Source organism: Chiloscyllium plagiosum, chromosome 22 (assembly GCF_004010195.1).
Source record: "Chiloscyllium plagiosum isolate BGI_BamShark_2017 chromosome 22, ASM401019v2, whole genome shotgun sequence".
Taxonomy (NCBI): Eukaryota; Metazoa; Chordata; class Chondrichthyes; order Orectolobiformes; family Hemiscylliidae; genus Chiloscyllium; species Chiloscyllium plagiosum.
Genome location: NC_057731.1, coordinates 17,425,813 through 17,443,392, shown reverse-complemented (window position 1 = coordinate 17,443,392; position 17,580 = coordinate 17,425,813). Strand labels below are relative to the sequence as shown.

The 17,580-nt window shown below is 40.6% G+C and overlaps 1 protein-coding gene across 1 annotated transcript in view; it reads right to left on the bottom strand.

Moving 5' to 3' along the window:
- Positions 1 to 17,580, bottom strand: part of LOC122561384 (coiled-coil and C2 domain-containing protein 2A-like) — a 268,528-nt gene that overhangs the window by 90,143 nt on the left and 160,805 nt on the right. The window contains exons 25-27 of the mRNA XM_043713148.1: positions 16,542 to 16,634; positions 13,230 to 13,324; positions 8,126 to 8,293 (exon numbers count right to left, since the gene is read on the bottom strand). Of these exons, the coding sequence (XP_043569083.1) occupies positions 8,126 to 8,293; positions 13,230 to 13,324; positions 16,542 to 16,634 (356 nt within the window). The remainder of the gene's footprint in view (positions 1 to 8,125; positions 8,294 to 13,229; positions 13,325 to 16,541; positions 16,635 to 17,580) is intronic.

Sequence of the window (17,580 nt, the reverse complement as noted above, 5' to 3'; positions counted from 1 at the left end):
CGTAGAGAGCCCTCCACTGGGGATCCCCACCGCCCGGTGGCAAATGGGCACGCCAAGGCGTGTCCGGACGGTGGATGAGGGAGAAGAGGTGGACGGTGTGCAGCAGCAGTCGATACAGGGCATAAGCCTGTTCTTATCTGACAGCCAGGGCTCCTTGATTGGATGAGATTCATCGCCCCAGTCAGAGAACTCATATTCTAGAGGTCCACCTAGCTGACCCCATTACGATCACAACAACACTCACTCACTCCCTCACACACACCTTCGGAACACGGTCACAAATCCAGGTTTTAAGTGGTTTTTCCCCCTTTATGGAGGGCAACTTCAGTATCCTTGTTGGAACCATCCCCCCCCGCCTCAAAATCGGTCAATTCCACAATTCCTCCTCCCCCCACACATTACCAAACGCAGGCTTGTTTTTAATCTCAGGCTGTTTCGGTTTCATTAAGGAGAGTAAGTGAAGAAATTGAGGCCCTTGTCTGGCTTTGGGAAAGACCGTCTCGATGCCATGCTGAGGGCTGCAGGGAGGGGCTGGGGTGGAAGGGGACCGAGTTCTCCCTGGTGTCCTGGGGCCAGTAGTTATCCCTCGACCCTGGCTATTGGAAAAACAAAATGGCCGGTCAAAGTCATGGTGCTGTTTGCAGCATCTGATGCATCTCATCATCACCACGGTGACTCCGCACTTCATTGTCTGTGAAGCACTGAGGCAGGTTCTGAGGGCAGGTAAGGGTGCTACAGGAATGAAAAATCTGATTTTTATCTTTGCATTCTCCTGTTGGAGAGGGCACGACATGACATTGAATCCTGGCTCCGACTAACATTGTGAAAGGAGAAGTCTATCTTCAACACCCCTGACATCCAACGGTGTTACCATCGCTTGACCGAAGCCGAGCTGTAATGGTGATATAAATACCGGCGCTACAAGACAACGAGAGCAAGGAGCAGGAGGTAGCCATTCAATATCATTCAATATGATCATGACGGATCTCATCACTTTCCAGCCCACTCCCCATCACCCTTTAACTCATTACTAATAAAACACCTCTCTGTCTCCTCCTTAAATTTGTTCCCCCACCACCTTCGGGAGTACTGATTTCCACAGCTTCACGACCATTTGAGAGAAATAATTCCTCCTCGTTTCTATTTTTAATTTGTTACCCCCTTATCCTAAAAGGCAGATAAATCAATTCAATGTAGTTTTTATAAAAGTGTTAACTTCTGTTACGACCCCGGTGATAGAAGGGCTTGATTTCCAGCACACTCACCCCAAGTCCGCAAAAAACATATCAGGAGTGTGGTAGAATACGAGGAGAAAGTGAGGACTGCAGATGCTGGAGGTCAGAGCCGAGAGTGTGGTGCTGGAAATGAGAGACGGACTCACTGAGATCCTTGTAGAGAGAGGAGGAGAATTTCAAGCTAGACGTCCTTGAAGAGGTTTCGCCGTAAGGTTAAAATCAACTCGGAGAAAGTAAGTTCTGCAGATGTCGGAGATCAGGGTCAAGAGGGTGCTGCTGGAAAAGCACGGCAGGTCAGGCAGCATCCGAGGAGCAGAAGGGTCAACGTTTCGGGCATATGCTCTTCATCACAAACTTTCAGAGTCTTGCTCCTTCTTCAGGTAGTTAGTGAGACAGGATACATTGGACACAGAATTTATAAATAAAAGATCAAAGGGTCATACGCCTGATGCAAATGTATTGAACAAGCCTCGATGGCTATTGAGTCTTTAATCACTTCAAACGGGGATGCAGGCTTTAGTTGATGCATATGTAGACCCCGGAATTCCTTTCAAGTGACTGCCCCAAGATAACTTAAGGTTTTATCCGTATAAAAGAGGTAACATCTCAGGTCAGACAACGCATTTTAGGTGTGAGACCTTGTTTAGAGTCTGTCTGTGTCTGAACCTGGAGTTAGACTGGTTTTATTTCCAATGTAGGAATTTATAGAATGCCACATTGACTGACTGCCGACAGATTGTGGGCTTTTTGAACAAACTAGAATATATCTGGAAATACAAATTTGCAAATGCAAATTCACCCCATAGATTTGTGTGTGTGGGTCTGTGAGTGAGAGAGAGAGAGAGAGAGAGAGTATGAAATAGGGTCAGTGTGAGTGTGTGTTTGTGTGAGAGAATGTGTGTCTATGTGTCCGTGATGAGGAGAAACTTCTTCACCCAGAGAGTGGTGGTTGTGTGGAATGCTCTGCCCCAGAGGGCAGTGGAGGCCCACTCTCTGGATTCATTTAAGAAGGAGTTGGATAGAGCTCTCAAAGATAGTGGAATCAAGGGTTATGGAGATAAGGCAGGAACAGGATACTGATTAGGAATGATCAGCCATGATTATATTGAATGGCGGTGCAGGCTCGAAGGGCTGAATGGCCTACTCCTGCACCTATTGTCTATTGTCTATTGTCATTACATACAGTTCTGGTGACCACATTATAGGAAAGAGGTGGAAGCTTTGGAAAGGGTTCAGAGGAGATTTACTAGGATGTTGCCTGGTATGGAGGGAAGGTCAAATGAGGAAAAGCTGAGGGACTTGAGGCTGTTTTTGTTAGAGAGAAGGTTGAGAGGTGACTTGAGACATATAAGATAATCGGAGGGTTGGATAGGGTGGACAGTGAGAGCCATTTTCCTCAGATGGCGATGGCTAGCACGAGGGGACATAGCTTTAAATTGAGGGGGATGATAGATAAAAGACAGACTTCAGAGGTAGTTTCTTTACTCAGAGAGTTGTAGGTGCTTGGAATGCACTGCATGCAACAGTCTTAGACTCACCAACATTAAGAGCATTTAAATGGTCATCAGATAAACATATGGATGAAAATGGAATAGCGTAGGATAAATAGGGTGTAGGACCATTCGGCGCAGCCACTTGGGCGTGGCCAGTTCAGCGCGGGCTGTTTTGCCGCAGACCCATTTAGCCGCAGAGCTGTTTCGGCGCAGCTCATATTGATTTCAGGATTAGTTACCAAGTTTCTATTTTTTCTCTTTAACATTTTTACCAAAGAGGATAAACATTACTTTTATTTTTATTGTTTTCATTAATGTTTTTAACTAAGCCTGAAAAGGAATCAACTTTTATTTTTATTGCTTTCAGTAATGCGTTTAACTAAGCCAAAAGGAATCAACTTTTATTTTTATTGCTTTCATTAATGTGTCTAACTAAGCCTGAAAAGGAATCAACTTTTATTTTCACTGCTTTCATTAATCCTGAAATCAATATGAGCTGCGCCGAAACAGCTCTGCGGCTAAACGGGCCTGCGCCGAACTAGCCGCACCGAAACGCTCACGCTAAAGTGGCTGAGCCAAATGGTCCCATTCCGGGATAAATATGCTTCAGATTGGTTCCACAAGTTAGCACAACATCAAGGGCTGAAGGACCTGTACTGTGCTGTAATGTTCTATAGGGTATGTTCTAGTCTGACAGAACACTTCAATGGCTGATCCTTAAGTAGGAGATGTTTGAACTACTGGCTGGATGCTTTTCAACTAGAGTGAAAGGCAGAGTGAAAAAGCCATGGCTTCGAGGGTGACAAGGGTGATACAAAAGATGGTGAAACAAAATAAAGGATATATTATGTATGTAAAATTAATGTTGCAAGAAAAAAATGCCAAATATAATAAGTTGAAAGGGAAAGTAAAAAGGAAATCAATGTTGGCAAGAAAATTATGAGAACAGAATGAGAACAGTTACCATAAAAGCTAATCCAAAGTCTACCAGCAAGTAAACAGTAAATGAATGAAAAGAGATGGGCTGTGTCCTATTCAGGATGGAGAGGGAATATATACTGAGACATACAGAGTATGACTAGATTACTTGATGATTTTTTATAGTGGTATTTGCTAAGGAAGAGAATATTGAGAAACATCAGTAGAAGGGAAGATGATGGAGGTAATAGAAAGTGTGAAAATTGTGAGAAAAAAATATGTTGAAAGGTTGGCATTGTCTTGGCTGGATAAATAGTTTGGTCTGGATGACTTACATTCCAGGTCAATGAAGGGAGTAGAATTGGAGATAGCAGAAGGGTTTGATATAAGCTGAAGTGCCAGAGAAATGGACAGCGTCAAATGTAACACTCTCATTCAAGAAAGGCTATAGGGTTATCCTTGCTAACTACAGGTTATTCAATTGTGAAAAAGGTTTTCCTCAAAAAAGAAACAAAATGTCTACATGTTATTGGAGATATTTGAATTAATTATGCAGAACAGCATAAACTTGTAAAAGACAGAATAACCTTGAATTATTTAGTTAACTAATGTAAACGGTTGAGGAAGGGAAGGCATTAATCATGTCTATATGAATCTTACAAAAGCCTAACCGTAAACTACTACTCTAAAGATTAGTTAACAAAACAGAAAAAATGGCTAAAGGGCAAAAAGATCAAGTTCTAGTCAATGGTTGTTTTTTTTCATATTGGAGGTTAGTAGACAATGATGTTTTCCAAGGGTCAATATTTTTCCTGATACAAACAGATACAAGAATACAGGGGTCAAAGCTTGTGAGCAAACAATGAAGATGATACAAACCTGCTTGGAGACATACCTAGATGGTTGTGGTTGTTGGAGTTCAATCATCTCAGCTCTAGAGCATCTCTGCAGTAGTTCCTCAGGGTTGTTTTTTTTTAATCAACTTGTTCAAAGATATTATCACAAACCTTTGGAGCAAGTAGGACTTGGACCCATGCCTCTCAGCACAGGGGTGTTCAGGATAATATCCTAGGCCCAACTATTTTCAGCTGCTTTCCTCCATCATAAGGTCAAAAGTAGGAATGTTCATTGATAATTGGATAAGGATTAGCACTATTCATGACTCTTGAAGTAGTCTACATCCAAATAGAGCAAGACCTGGATAATAATCAGACTTGGGCTGACAAGGGATGGGGTGGTGTTGGGTGCAGTCAGGATCTAGTGGTATTGTTGCTGGACTGTTAATTCAGAGAGACAGATAACGTTTTGGGGATCTGGGTTTGAATCCTACCATGTCAGATGGAGGAATTTGAATTCAATAGAAAAAATTGGAATTTTTTCAGACCCACGGCAATGTTGTTGACTCTTAACTCTCCTGTGGGGAATTAGGAGTGGGCAATAAATCCTGGCCCAGCCTGCGGTGCTGTTATTCCTATGAGTGAATTTTTAAAAATGGCAAGTAACAATTCACACCATGAGTGCCAGGCAATGACAGGAAAGAATCTAATCATTCCCTCTTGACATTCAATGTCATTATCATTGCTGAATCCCCACTATCAACTTCCCGCAAATTACTGGTGAACAGAGACTGTCTTTTTTAACTTGCGAGTGTTGTGGCTAGTCTGGAATTTATTGCTCATACTTGAATATCCAGAGGGAATTAAGGGTCAACCACTTTGCTGTGGTTCTAGTGTCACTTTTAAACTAGAACAAATAAAGATGGCAGATTTACTTCTCTAAAGGACATTAGTAAACCAGATTTGTTTTACGATAGTTGACAAAAGTTACATGTTCATAATTAGGCTAGTTTTTAATTCCAGATTTTACTGAATTTAAATTTCACCATTTCCCATGGTAGAATTTGTCCCAACATCTCCAGAACATCAGTTTGGGATTCTGGATTACTAATCCAGCAACATTATCATGACTCCACAGTTGCCCACAAAGGATTAGTAATATAAATACAGTGGCTATAAGAGCTGGTCAGAGGCTAGAAATACTGTAGAAAGTAATGCACCTCTTTATGCCTCAAAGCCAATTTTCCAAAAGATTGGTAGGATTGTTAAGGTGCTGACCCATGGAAGAAACAATGGCACCAAGCAGCATATCTCTGAGGATTCAAATTCTCACCATGCCAAATTCTGTGGTGAAAGTACAAGACACAAAGTGCTCAGGCACACACCTTCTTGACTACGTCACCATCTAAGTAAGGAACCACAAGAATATTCATATCATTTGTGCCATGACATGAGCTAGTGACAGCTGGACAATGTATCATCTAATCCATACGGCTATCTCCACCAACCTGGTCCAAAATCAGCAGAAATTGTAGAAGCATTGCAGTAGGAAGACCAGTGTCAATGAACTCAAGACTCTGTGAATAAACAGCACATTATATAGCTCCTAATCTGTCATCATCTCAGCACAACCCAGCCCAAAAGGTAATTTAAAAGGTTATTTGACAGTGGAGAACCAATAAAAACACCTGCACAGATAAAATCCCTGCCAAAATACAAAATAAGTTTGAAGTGGAAACAAGTAAAGAAGTGCCATTCAATCAATGCTGTTTTCCATCCTCCTTGCTGTAACACTCCACTGCTATCTCTATATTGTCTGCGGAACAGAGTTAATCGAAGTTTTAGCCAGGAACTAATCTAACTCATTCAACGTTACCTCCAACATCTGTCTTCAAACTGCAGTATGCAGACATCATTTGTGTTCAGAGGCCAAGCTCCAAACTACTGCCAATGCATTCATAACGGGTATGAGAGAATGCCTGTCTGGCTGAACATCTGAAGGCAATGGCTGTCTACCAGCCTGCTCCTCATGCGAGATAGATTTTACATCTTGGATGCTTCCTTTCAGCAAAGCCTGGCATTGACAGTGGCTCTTCACAGCACCTTTACTGTGCCAATGCAGCATTCAACCATCTGAATAAAAGAATTTGATTAAATAGACTGACACCACAACTCATCAGGTTCAGAATGAGGGAAAGGGGAAGAAAATGGGTCTGGAGTGGGGGGAAAGTGGGCTGGTTCCAGGGAAGGAAGGGCAGATTGGGTCTGGAACAAGGGAAGGGAAGATTAGGGATAGAGTTAGGGGAGGGAGGTGTTGGGTCCTCTGGGGAAAGGCAAGAGCAAGATCAGAGTCTGGGAGGGTAAGTGGTCTGGGAGATGTGTAATTGAAGGTGTGTAAGGTAAATTTGGAGTCAGTTTGCTAGTTTACTCAAATGTATTTACTCCAAACTCTCCAATTTAAATGGGGACTGTCAGTGAGTTCTAGCAAAGAGAAATTACCCAACAGAATATTCAATTTCTCCTGCAATTCATTCATAGTCTGTGACATTGGGGATTACTCAGGGCCTTCATGTTCATCTTCCATCCAGACTAGAATAATGACTGTCTGGTCATTGGAAAAATTAGACCATTTGTATTTATTTTAATTTGTCCCTGGAATTTAGTGTTGTTAGCAAGGAAATTTATTGTTCATCACTATCTAACTAGAATTTGCAAGTGATGTTCAGCTCATTATTTGAAAATTGCCGTTTGTTTTGACACAGGTGCTCCCTTTGTGCTATTAGGCAGGGAATTCCAGGATTTGGCCCTAAAGACAAGTTCTTTGCTTGGCTTAACTCTGTAAATTCTACATGACTTGTTCAGTTTTCTTTTGTTTATTTTTTAGTAGTTTGACACAAAGTGAAAAATGGAAGTCACCATAGTCCCGGTATATCAAAAATTGCTCTTTCCTCAGAGAAAGAGTTTAACCTGAGGACCACATGCATCAGCTGAGGGATGAGGTTGCAAAGACAGGATCTTCATGGTGATCTCAGCCAGTCCAGAAAGTGAATTTGGGCTGTTTCCATTGCATTAAAAGCCAGTCATCCAGCCAAATTAGCTTACTGGAAGGTTTACTTGGTCATTTCAAATGGTTAAAAATCAGACACCATGTTATAGTCCAACGGGTTTATTTGGAAGTACTAACTTTTGGAGCCCTGCTTCTTCATCAGGTTTGTTTAAAAATTATTTCAGTTGCATGACACTGTGATCTTTTGCTATAAATTCTGTGTCTTATGATCCTACTCCACAGCTACCTGATGAAGGAGCAGCGCTCCGAAAGCTAGTACTTTCAAATAAATCTGTTGGACTATAACCTGGTGTTGTGTGATTTTTAACTTTGTCCACCTCAGTTCAACACCTGTACCTCCACACTATTTCAAATGGTGGCTAAGTGTCGCCACATTGTTGTGCATCTGAAGTCACATGTCAACCAGAATGAGGAAAGACAGCAAATTTCCTTCCTTAAATAACATGAGTAAACTAGAATGCCTTATCAGCTAACCATCCAATTTTATGGTCACCATTTCAGATGCTAGCATTTTATTCCAGTTTATATAATCAATCCAATTTAAAATTCTGAACTGAATGATGGGATACTTCTTACCTAACAATACATTTCCTCATTGGAATGTTGTATGCTCCTAATACATTAATAAGCAACTTGACATCTCCATCAGACAAGGTCTGGGCAGGTATTTTTTTTCTCTCCTTACGCAGTGGTTTCAATGTTTTTCGAGGTGCAATCATGTTTAACATGGCAAGACTTATTTGGCTTTGACACAAAAATAACATATTGTAATAGGTTTCAACATTTTGTTTTGATGATGTTCAATTCTAACAAGTAAAAGTGTATACAGTAAAATTTATTTAACTTTCTTAAACTTTCATTCTAAAACATAAGCAATTACAGTGAAACCAATTTCAAAGAATTCTGGCATGAAAACCTAATTTTTAACAAGCATATGGTTTGAAATAACAGCACAGAGGCTGGTATCCTCTCACCAAGTCACCCATTATTTACATGTGCCAGTACATGTTACTGGTTATAGTTACCAGTCAACTCAGAGTCAGTCCCTGAAGTCAGGAGGCTCTCTGAATCCCCTGTTTATTTGTTTATTTTTATTTTTATTTTATTTTAGTCAGATGGACAGCTTGGAGAAGCTGACACAGTTTTCCAGGAGGAGGGAAGGTTAAGGGGTGGTTTGATTTTTTTCGTTCTTTAATATGCCAATGTAACCCAATCAAGGATCTCATAGTCAATGAGACCCAACTGGTTCCACTGACTACATCCCTCCCTTCCTAAGTCTGGGGTGTAGGGCTGATTTTGTCTGGCAGCTTCTCCTGGGAAGTTTTCGCCGCAGGTCTAGTTCCGCTCATTTGGACTCTGGCATGGGCAGCATGTACTGGACTGTAGCTTGTCTCTTGCATCTGGAGTATCACAGGACAGTTTCTGCCTCTTCTTCTGGCAGTAATGTAGCAAAGCTGTATCCATCTCAGCTCTGAGGTGTCCTTGATGCCAGACAGAGGGGGAGAACCCATGGTTTCTGACAGGCTTCCTGGTTTTTTTGAGGTGGCAGTTATGTTTTGCTCCTGCCCCATTTGCGATGTAACACTTTTCAGGTAATTCATATGTTTGTTCAGGACCGCCTCACCGGCCTGAACTTTGCATGTCATGGGACCTGACCTTATGACAACCTTCTCTCATACACATGCAGTACCATTTTCGTGGTTCTGGCATCAAATTTTATCTCCTGAAGTAAACTGTCTTTTTCACTTCAAGGAAGCATGTGGCTGGCATTTCCATTCTTGCTGCTGTTTCACCTACTGCCACAGGTCTGGGAATACCAGATTTAACCTGGTGCGGAGTCTTCTCCTCATTAGCAACTCTGCTGAAGCTATCACTGTATTTGCATGAGGGGTGGTCCTATAATTGAACAGGAACAGGATAGTTTGGTATTAAGTAAAGGTGTAGCCATTCCATTAAGCCTGCCTTCAATGTTTGGACCACACTTTTTGACAGATCCATTGGGCAACGGATAGTGTGGATCTGTTGGAACATGGCAAATACCATCTGACTTCAGGAAATACTGGAATTCCTCACTGGTAAATGATGTCCCATTATCTGTGATCAATACTTCCTGGAGTCTGCATATCGTAGACGATGTTCCCAGCTTTTCAATTGTCGTCCCTGAGTTTGCCAACTACTTTGAATAGATATCCATAATGACCAAGAACATTGAGCCCAAGAAATGACCAGCATAGTCCACCCGAGTGTACCCGAGTCCAGGGTTTACCCAGCAATTCTCCACATTTAGGGGTTCTGGGCAAACTGGGCACTGCCACACCAATGCAATTATGTTGGCATCCAATCCTGGCCACCAGACATAACATCTTGTTAACATCTTCATTTTGGAAATCCCTGGATGACCTTGGTGGAGTTCAGCCAGTATCTGGTGGTGAGCTTTATTTGGGACAATCACTTTCGCTCCCCATCCTCTGTGGTGATCTGACCTCACTGGTTTCAGAAAATCTTCAAGCTTAGTTGTGATGGCTCTTTCCCCCATTACCTCCAGTTGTTTCAGTTTTGGAAGGATGGGATCTTTTTGTGTCCCAGATGGATATTGTCAGCAGTGACCAGAAGAGCATCCAGAAAGTTTAAAACCAGAATGGACTCTTCCAGGGAGGCACCACCAGTGAAGTATCTGCCAGTGGGAGGTGGCTCAAGGCATCCACATTAGCCATTTGGCTTCCTTGATGGTGTTCTTGTACACCTAAAGAATAAGGATCCATCCCTGAATTCAATCAAAGCTATGGGCAACACCAACTTGTCTTTTTTAAATAGGCCTTGCAGAGGTTTGTGGTCTGTAACTATGACATTTTCATGTCTGTAAAGGTATTGGTGGAACTTCCTCATACCAAAAATGACGGCCAAACCTTCCTTGTCTATCTGGGCACATTTGCGCTCAGCATCAGCCAAAGTCCGGGAAGCATCCATTGGACCAACAGATACCATACGGGGAGGCATCACATGTCAGCACTATCTCTCGCTTTGGATCATAGTGGGTCAACATCCAGGATGACAATAACTTCTTTTTCACTTTCCTAAAGGCTACTTCTTGACTACATAACCACTTCCAAGGCTGACCCATTTTCAAAGCAGATGCAAGAGGGCCAAACTCCGGTACAGACATGGGAGCTGGGCACCTTTGGTCACCGTGACTTTATCTTCCAATGGGTGTAACATAGTTTTGTTGACTCTGTAACCCAGATAGGTCATTTGGGGTGCCTGGAACACACATTTTTCCCTTCCAAGGCATATGCCCATCCGGGAGAAATGTTTAAGCACTATATCCAATTCTTCAAGCGTTCCTTATTGGTCTTCTCAATTGTTAGCACGTCATCCAAATAAATAGCAACCTGGGGTAGACTTTATAAAATATTCTTCATCATCTGCTGGAAAAGGGTGCAAGCTAATGGTACCCCAAATGGCAGTCTTGTATATTGGTACAAATCCTTATGGGTATTAATTGTGGTGTACCTCTGGGTCACCTCACCTAGTCACAATTGTACTTAATGTGGCTCATGTCCAGCTTCATGAACGGCAGCCACCCCCACTAATTTTGTGTACAAATCTTCCATGGAAACGATTGGATATTTATCCAATTATAAGAAGCAGTTTATCATTTGCTTAAAATCCCCACAAAGGCAAACCAAGCAGTCAGGCTTCACAATCAGCATGACCGGTGATGCCCATTCCCCAACTGCACTGGTTTAGTGATTTCTTCGTTTTCCAGCCTCCTGATTTCCATCTTTATTTCTGCCTGTAAGGCACATTGCACTGGGTGGGCCTTGCAAAATCATGGAATTGTTTCTTGATCAACATATAAAGTGGCTTTAGCCCCTATGATCGTCTCTAGCCCTTCCTGAAAAACCCCTGGGTATTTCATTAGAACTGTATTTGGGCAGCAATTTTGTAATCAAAAACTATTAAGCCATTCAAGGTGAATCGTTCTCAACTAATTCCACCCCAGTTGGCTTGGAGCTGAGCCTCTTACTACAATTAGTGGTAACTGCACCCAAATGCTTTTCATAGGAGACTTGAACCAAAGATTACCATTAATCCATAACGGTTCCCTGGTGTATGTTCTCAGTCTGGGTGAGATCTTGCCGCTGAAATAACTACGCAGAGGTGGGCATCCTGTCAGCAAGTCACCCTTTATATATCTGTGTACAGTACACAGGCTGTGGCCAGCTGCATCCCATGTTTGTAGCTGTCAGCCAGGGCTCCCTGATTGGCCCAGGTTAACAACCCCAATCAAGGATCATGCAATCAACAAGGTCCACCTGGTTATAACCACTACATGGTTCGAAGGGAATGTAAATATGGATTGTTGCATTCTATACATGCCCTTTAATGCATAGTTTGTACTTAAACCCATTTCATTAAACTAAATGTCCAAATTTACTATGTAAGAATAAGCAATTATAGCATTTTTACTGTTCATGTAAAAGATCAAATGTTTTCTGTTTTAGGATTATAAACAGAAATCAAGTGCAGCATATTATTTTAAACTGTGCAATGATATGCTACCTTTAAAGAACAGTGGAGGGAAAATGTGAGACTGAGCAGAACCCACAGTCTTTTGAGCCAAGGAATTTCTACCTGATGACAGCCCTGTATCCAGTTAAACAGCATAGTGTTAAAAGCTGTAAGGGCCTGGGCAGCAGAGAAAGTACCAACCAGACCCCCAAAACAGAAAGCATCTCTCTGTTTGTGGAAAAAGACATATGGGACACTCAATTATGGCATAGAGCAGAAGAGCAAGGGCATCATGTTTGAGTTGTACAGAGCATTGGTTAGGCCACAGCTGAGTATTGTGTGAAATTCTGGTCACCTCATCAGAGGAAGGATATAATAGCACTAGAGAGGATAGAGAGGAGATTCACCAGTATGTTGCCTTGGATGGAAAAATTGAGCTGTAAGGAGAGACTAGATAGGCCTTGTATTATTTTCTTTACAGCAGCGAAGACTGAGGGGGGACATGATTGAGGTGTATATGATCATGAGAAATAAGGACACGGTGAATAGAGAGCAGCTGTTCCCCTTGGTTGAGGGGTCAATCACAAGGGTCATTGTTTTAGGGTCAGGGGCAGGAGATTCAGAGAGGGTTTGAGGAAAAATGTTTTTCACTCAAAGGGTGGTGGGAGTCCAGAATGCAATGTCTCGGAAGGTAGTAGAGGCTGAAACCTTACAACATTTAAAACATATTTGGATGAGCACTTGAAATATAAAATTCAAGGATATGGGACAAGTGCAGAAAATTGGGATTAGTGCACCTTTATTGATAATAATTTTGGTGCAGACTTGAAGGGCCAAAAGGCCTTTTCTGTGCTGTATCACTCTATGACTCTATGATCCTACAAGGGACCACAGCAGGCTGTCACCAAAGGTATACTGCTTGCCAATTTCCTGGCTAAAGTCGACCTATTTCATTGCATCACATGATATTTACTCCCAATTCAATCATTTCCCTCTTACTGTTCACACTCTCCCAAGAGGGCATGCAATTACTAACTATGGAACAGGTATTATTCCATGCTTTTGGTTTGTATTTGTATTATTTTATCGGCCATTTACTTTCATCAAATTGAGTGAAAATTTTGAGTTTTTTTCTTTCACAATTCAGTAAATGTAACAAGTAACTCACCTTATAGTTCTAATTTCTTCACATTCAACAATCATATCTTGCACTGTATAATGGTGCTTGACCCTCAAAAGCTTTTTCATCACAGAAGCTTTCACCTTCCAGATAACATGTTAATTAATTATTTTAAAATTAAACGTTTTAGAACTACTTCATGCATAGGAAAAGCAATCTAAATATCTCCAATGATCTAAGCTTTAAGATTAACTGAAAGACTTAGCTTTATATGTTGATCAAATTATTCACACATTCAAAACTAAAAGCTAATTGAATTCAGTACATACACCAAAATGATTTTCTCCTTAACTGTTACCATAATCTGAATGGATACTGGTAACAATTTGGGAAATATATATTTATGAAATAAATTTTGTGCTATTTGATAGTAGTTTCCTTCCATATTTACAAGGATGACTTGAGAATACACAACTCTGGAAAAGAGAAGTATTAACAGAAAGCTGATAGAGGTCTTTAAATTATGAACTCAGCAAAATTGATTCTATTTGTGGGTTTGTCCAGAACTGAGGGTATAAACATAACAGAACCAATAATAGAAGAAATTAAAGATTTAGGTGTAATCTCCTTTACATACAGTAGCGAGATTGTGGTACTCACTTTCCCATGAAATGACTGAAGCAGTAGTATTAATGCTTTAATGATGGTCTTGACACACATAACTGTTCGTGGAGGTAGACAAGGGGGTATCAGTCAGCATGATTCCTGAATTGCTAGATTGTTAAACATTGTGTCAGTGTCAGTTGGAGAAATTACACATAGAATTAAGCTATGGAGAGAAAATCCCCAGGGAAGGATGAGAGTCCCAATCACCTTCAGGAAATAAGATTGTGCATTATTATGGTGAAGTGTGAAATAAACCAACCTTGCTTGGAAAGAAGTAGTTAAAATCATTGAGGATAAACTGGAGTGAGCTTTTTTACATAGAAGCAAAGCTTGCAGTTCAAGATAATGTGATCACCAATGAACCTCAGGTATTTAGTGCCTGGCAACCTGATTTGAGGATATAAGGCCAACATACGGGTTTAGAAGAATGACAGACCACTTTGCTGCAGACCTAAGGAAAAATCAGAGCTAGAGTTGACAGGGACCATTATTGCAAAAATTGAAAAGGATTGCTCTCATGGTGTAGTAGCAACGGTAGATGAAAAAATATATGAGGATTATAAAATAACTGTAAATCAGGTACTACTAGGATGTAGTCTACCTGCTAACTACCTTCGTGTCTAGAATCTATTCACAATGTTGTCAAGAGGCCAGAGTTTTCACAATTAAATATGATAAATGCATTTCTAATTTAGATTTGTAAATAAATGAAAACCAAAGTAATCAAAATTCAATAACTGTTCAATGTTGTAGAACTTTTCATTAAAGGAAGTGAGGATTGTAATGCTTCCTCCGTCACATTACCATTTATATGAGTTGAAACAGGGCATACAGAGATTAGAAAAATGATATAGTTAGATTAAGTGACTGGGCAAAGTTGTGACAATTGAAGTATAAGTGAGAAAGTGTGAAATTGTTCATTTTACCAGGAATAAAATTAAAAATATTATCTAAATGGAAAGAGACTGCAAAGCTCTGAGATGAAAAGGGATCTCAGTCTTCTCATATAAATTGCAAAAGATTAGTATGCAGGTTTAGCAAGTAATAAGGATGCTAACAAAATATGATCATTTATCATGTGGAGAGTTGAATAAAAGATAGGAAAGTCATGCTTCAGTTATACAAGGTAATGGTGAGACCACATCTGTAGGATTGTGCAAAGTACTGGTCACCTGATTTAAGATAGGATGTAAATACACTGGAGGCAATACAGACAATGACGTATAGAATGGCAAATTGTCATATGTAGAAAGGTTAGACAGGGTAGGCTTGTACCCATTGAAATTTAGAAGATGTTCAAAGTTTGTGCGAAGATTTGTAGCTCGGGTGCTCGTTGTTGTGGTTCTGTTCGCCGAGCTGGAAGTTTTTGTTGCAAACGTTTCGTCCCCTGGCTAGGCGATGAATGCCATGCCTCTAGGATGGCATGGCATTCATCCACAAACTCCATCAATAACGCTTCGCAGGAGGCTCCCAAGCACTGATGATGTCGCCTAGCCAGGGGACGAAACGGTTGCAACAAAAACTTCCAGCTCGGCGAACAGAACCACAACGGAATTTAGAAGAGTTAAGAGTTAACTTGACTGAAACAAAGAAGATCCTGAGCGGTCTTGACAATGTAGATGAGGAGAGGATGAATTAGAATTAGAATCCCTACAATGTGGAAACAGGCCCTTCAGCCCAAAAATCCACATCCACCCTCCAAAGAGTAACCCACCCAGACCCATTCCCCCACCCTATATTTACCCCTGACTAATAACCTACACTATGGGCACTTTTAGCATGGCCAATTCACTTAAACTGCACACCTTTGGATATACAGACATGGGGAGAACGTGCAAACTCCACAGAGAGTCACCTGAGGCTTGAATCAAACCCAGGTCCTTGGCGCTGTGAGGTGGCAGTGCTAATCACTGAGCTATCGTGCTGCCCAGATGTTTCTTCTTATGGGAATTTCTAGAACCAGAGATCACTGTTTGAAAATCAGGGTTGTCCATTTAAAATAGGGATGAGGCAAAATATTTTCTTCCAGAACTTTGAAAGTCTTTGGAATGTTCTTCCTGAAAAGATGGGACAAGCAGAATCCTTGAATATTTTAAAATAATAGGTAAATAGATTCTTGTTAATCAAAGTATTGAAAAATTACCAGGGGTAGATAGAAAGCAGATTTGAGGTTCAATCAGATCAACTATAATTTTGTAGAATGGTGGGACAGTTTTGAAGGATTAAATGGCCTACATAAGCTCCGAATTTATATGTTCATTTTTTTTAGATTCCTTACAGTGTGGAAACAGGCTCTTTGGTCCAACAAGTCCACACCAACCCTCCGAAAAGTAACGCACCCAGACCCAGTCCCCTACATATATGCCTATTTAAAATCTATAAGTTAATATTTGAGTTTTATTGGTACACGACCCAGATGAGGGAAAAACCTTGACTTTTGAAGAATGCAGTAATTAAAAAACAGTTTAACCTTCTTAAATAGGCAGTAATGGAAAATTTCAAAAGGGGAGGAAGGGGATGTCTCTCCTCTTTTACAAGCAACTGGCAGTTGCCAAACTTCCTGCTGGCATCGCAAATAAGACCACATTGAAGTTGTCATTTGTCAACAGAGCTGTAAGGGTCACAATCTATAAATTATTGCAATCATATTTTTACATTGATTGATTATAATGATCGAGGGGTTTACTTTGCTACCTTTTCTAGATGCTTGAGTGCCATCATTCTCTGTTCTGTCAGTGAATCTTCACCCATAATTATAAAAACGTCATCCCTTTGGCTTTCAAATTCCTGGAAAATTACGAAAAACGTGACACTGTTCACAATATAATATAAATACTGTAACAAACCAAAAATAATTTAAGAAAATTTTCCTTTGCTCTGCTGAGAAATTAGTGTAAAATTTGTGTAACTGATCAGGAAAATACACAGAGATATGTAAATATGCATAATGACTAGTAGAGAGAGCAGATAATAAAGCATACAGTGTTCCAGGCATCATAAGTAGGGTGTAGCCTGAAAGAGGAGGGAGTTATGTTGAACCTATGTAGAACATTAGTTAGAAGTCAACTGGAGCACTATGTCCTGTGTGCCACACTTTAAAACTGATATGAATGCAGTAGTGCACAGAAGAGGTTTACAAGAATGAGTCCATGGATGAAAAACATCATTTATGAGGATAACTTGGGGAAATCTGACAAAAGAAATCTGATAGAAGTTTTCAGAATCATGAGAACTGTGGACAAAAAAGATAGGGAGAAACTGTTTCACTCATAAGAAATTGAAAACCATTCAGCTTTTGTTTTTCAAAAGGAAATGTAGTTAGAATGCAATGTCTGGATGTGTGTTAAGTTAAAAATCACACAACACCAGGTTATAGTCCAACAGGTTTAATTGGAAGCACACTATCTTTCGGAGCGACGGTCCTTCATCAGGTGATAGTGGAGGGCTCGATCGTAACACAGAATTTATAGCAAAAATTTACAGTGTGATGTAACTGAAATTATACATTGAAAAATTGATTGTCTGTTAAGCCTTTCATCTGTTAGAATACAGTGATAGTTTCACTTATTTCATGCGTAAATCACAAAACTTTTTTTTTAAAGTTGCATTCTCGGGTTAGCTGTTAATAATGGTGATAGCTAGACAATATGTTGAAGGTGTTAGCCCCCTGTGTTCTCTGTCTATGACCTGATGTTTAGATTGATTCTAATCTAAAAAGTGAGATAACAAAGTT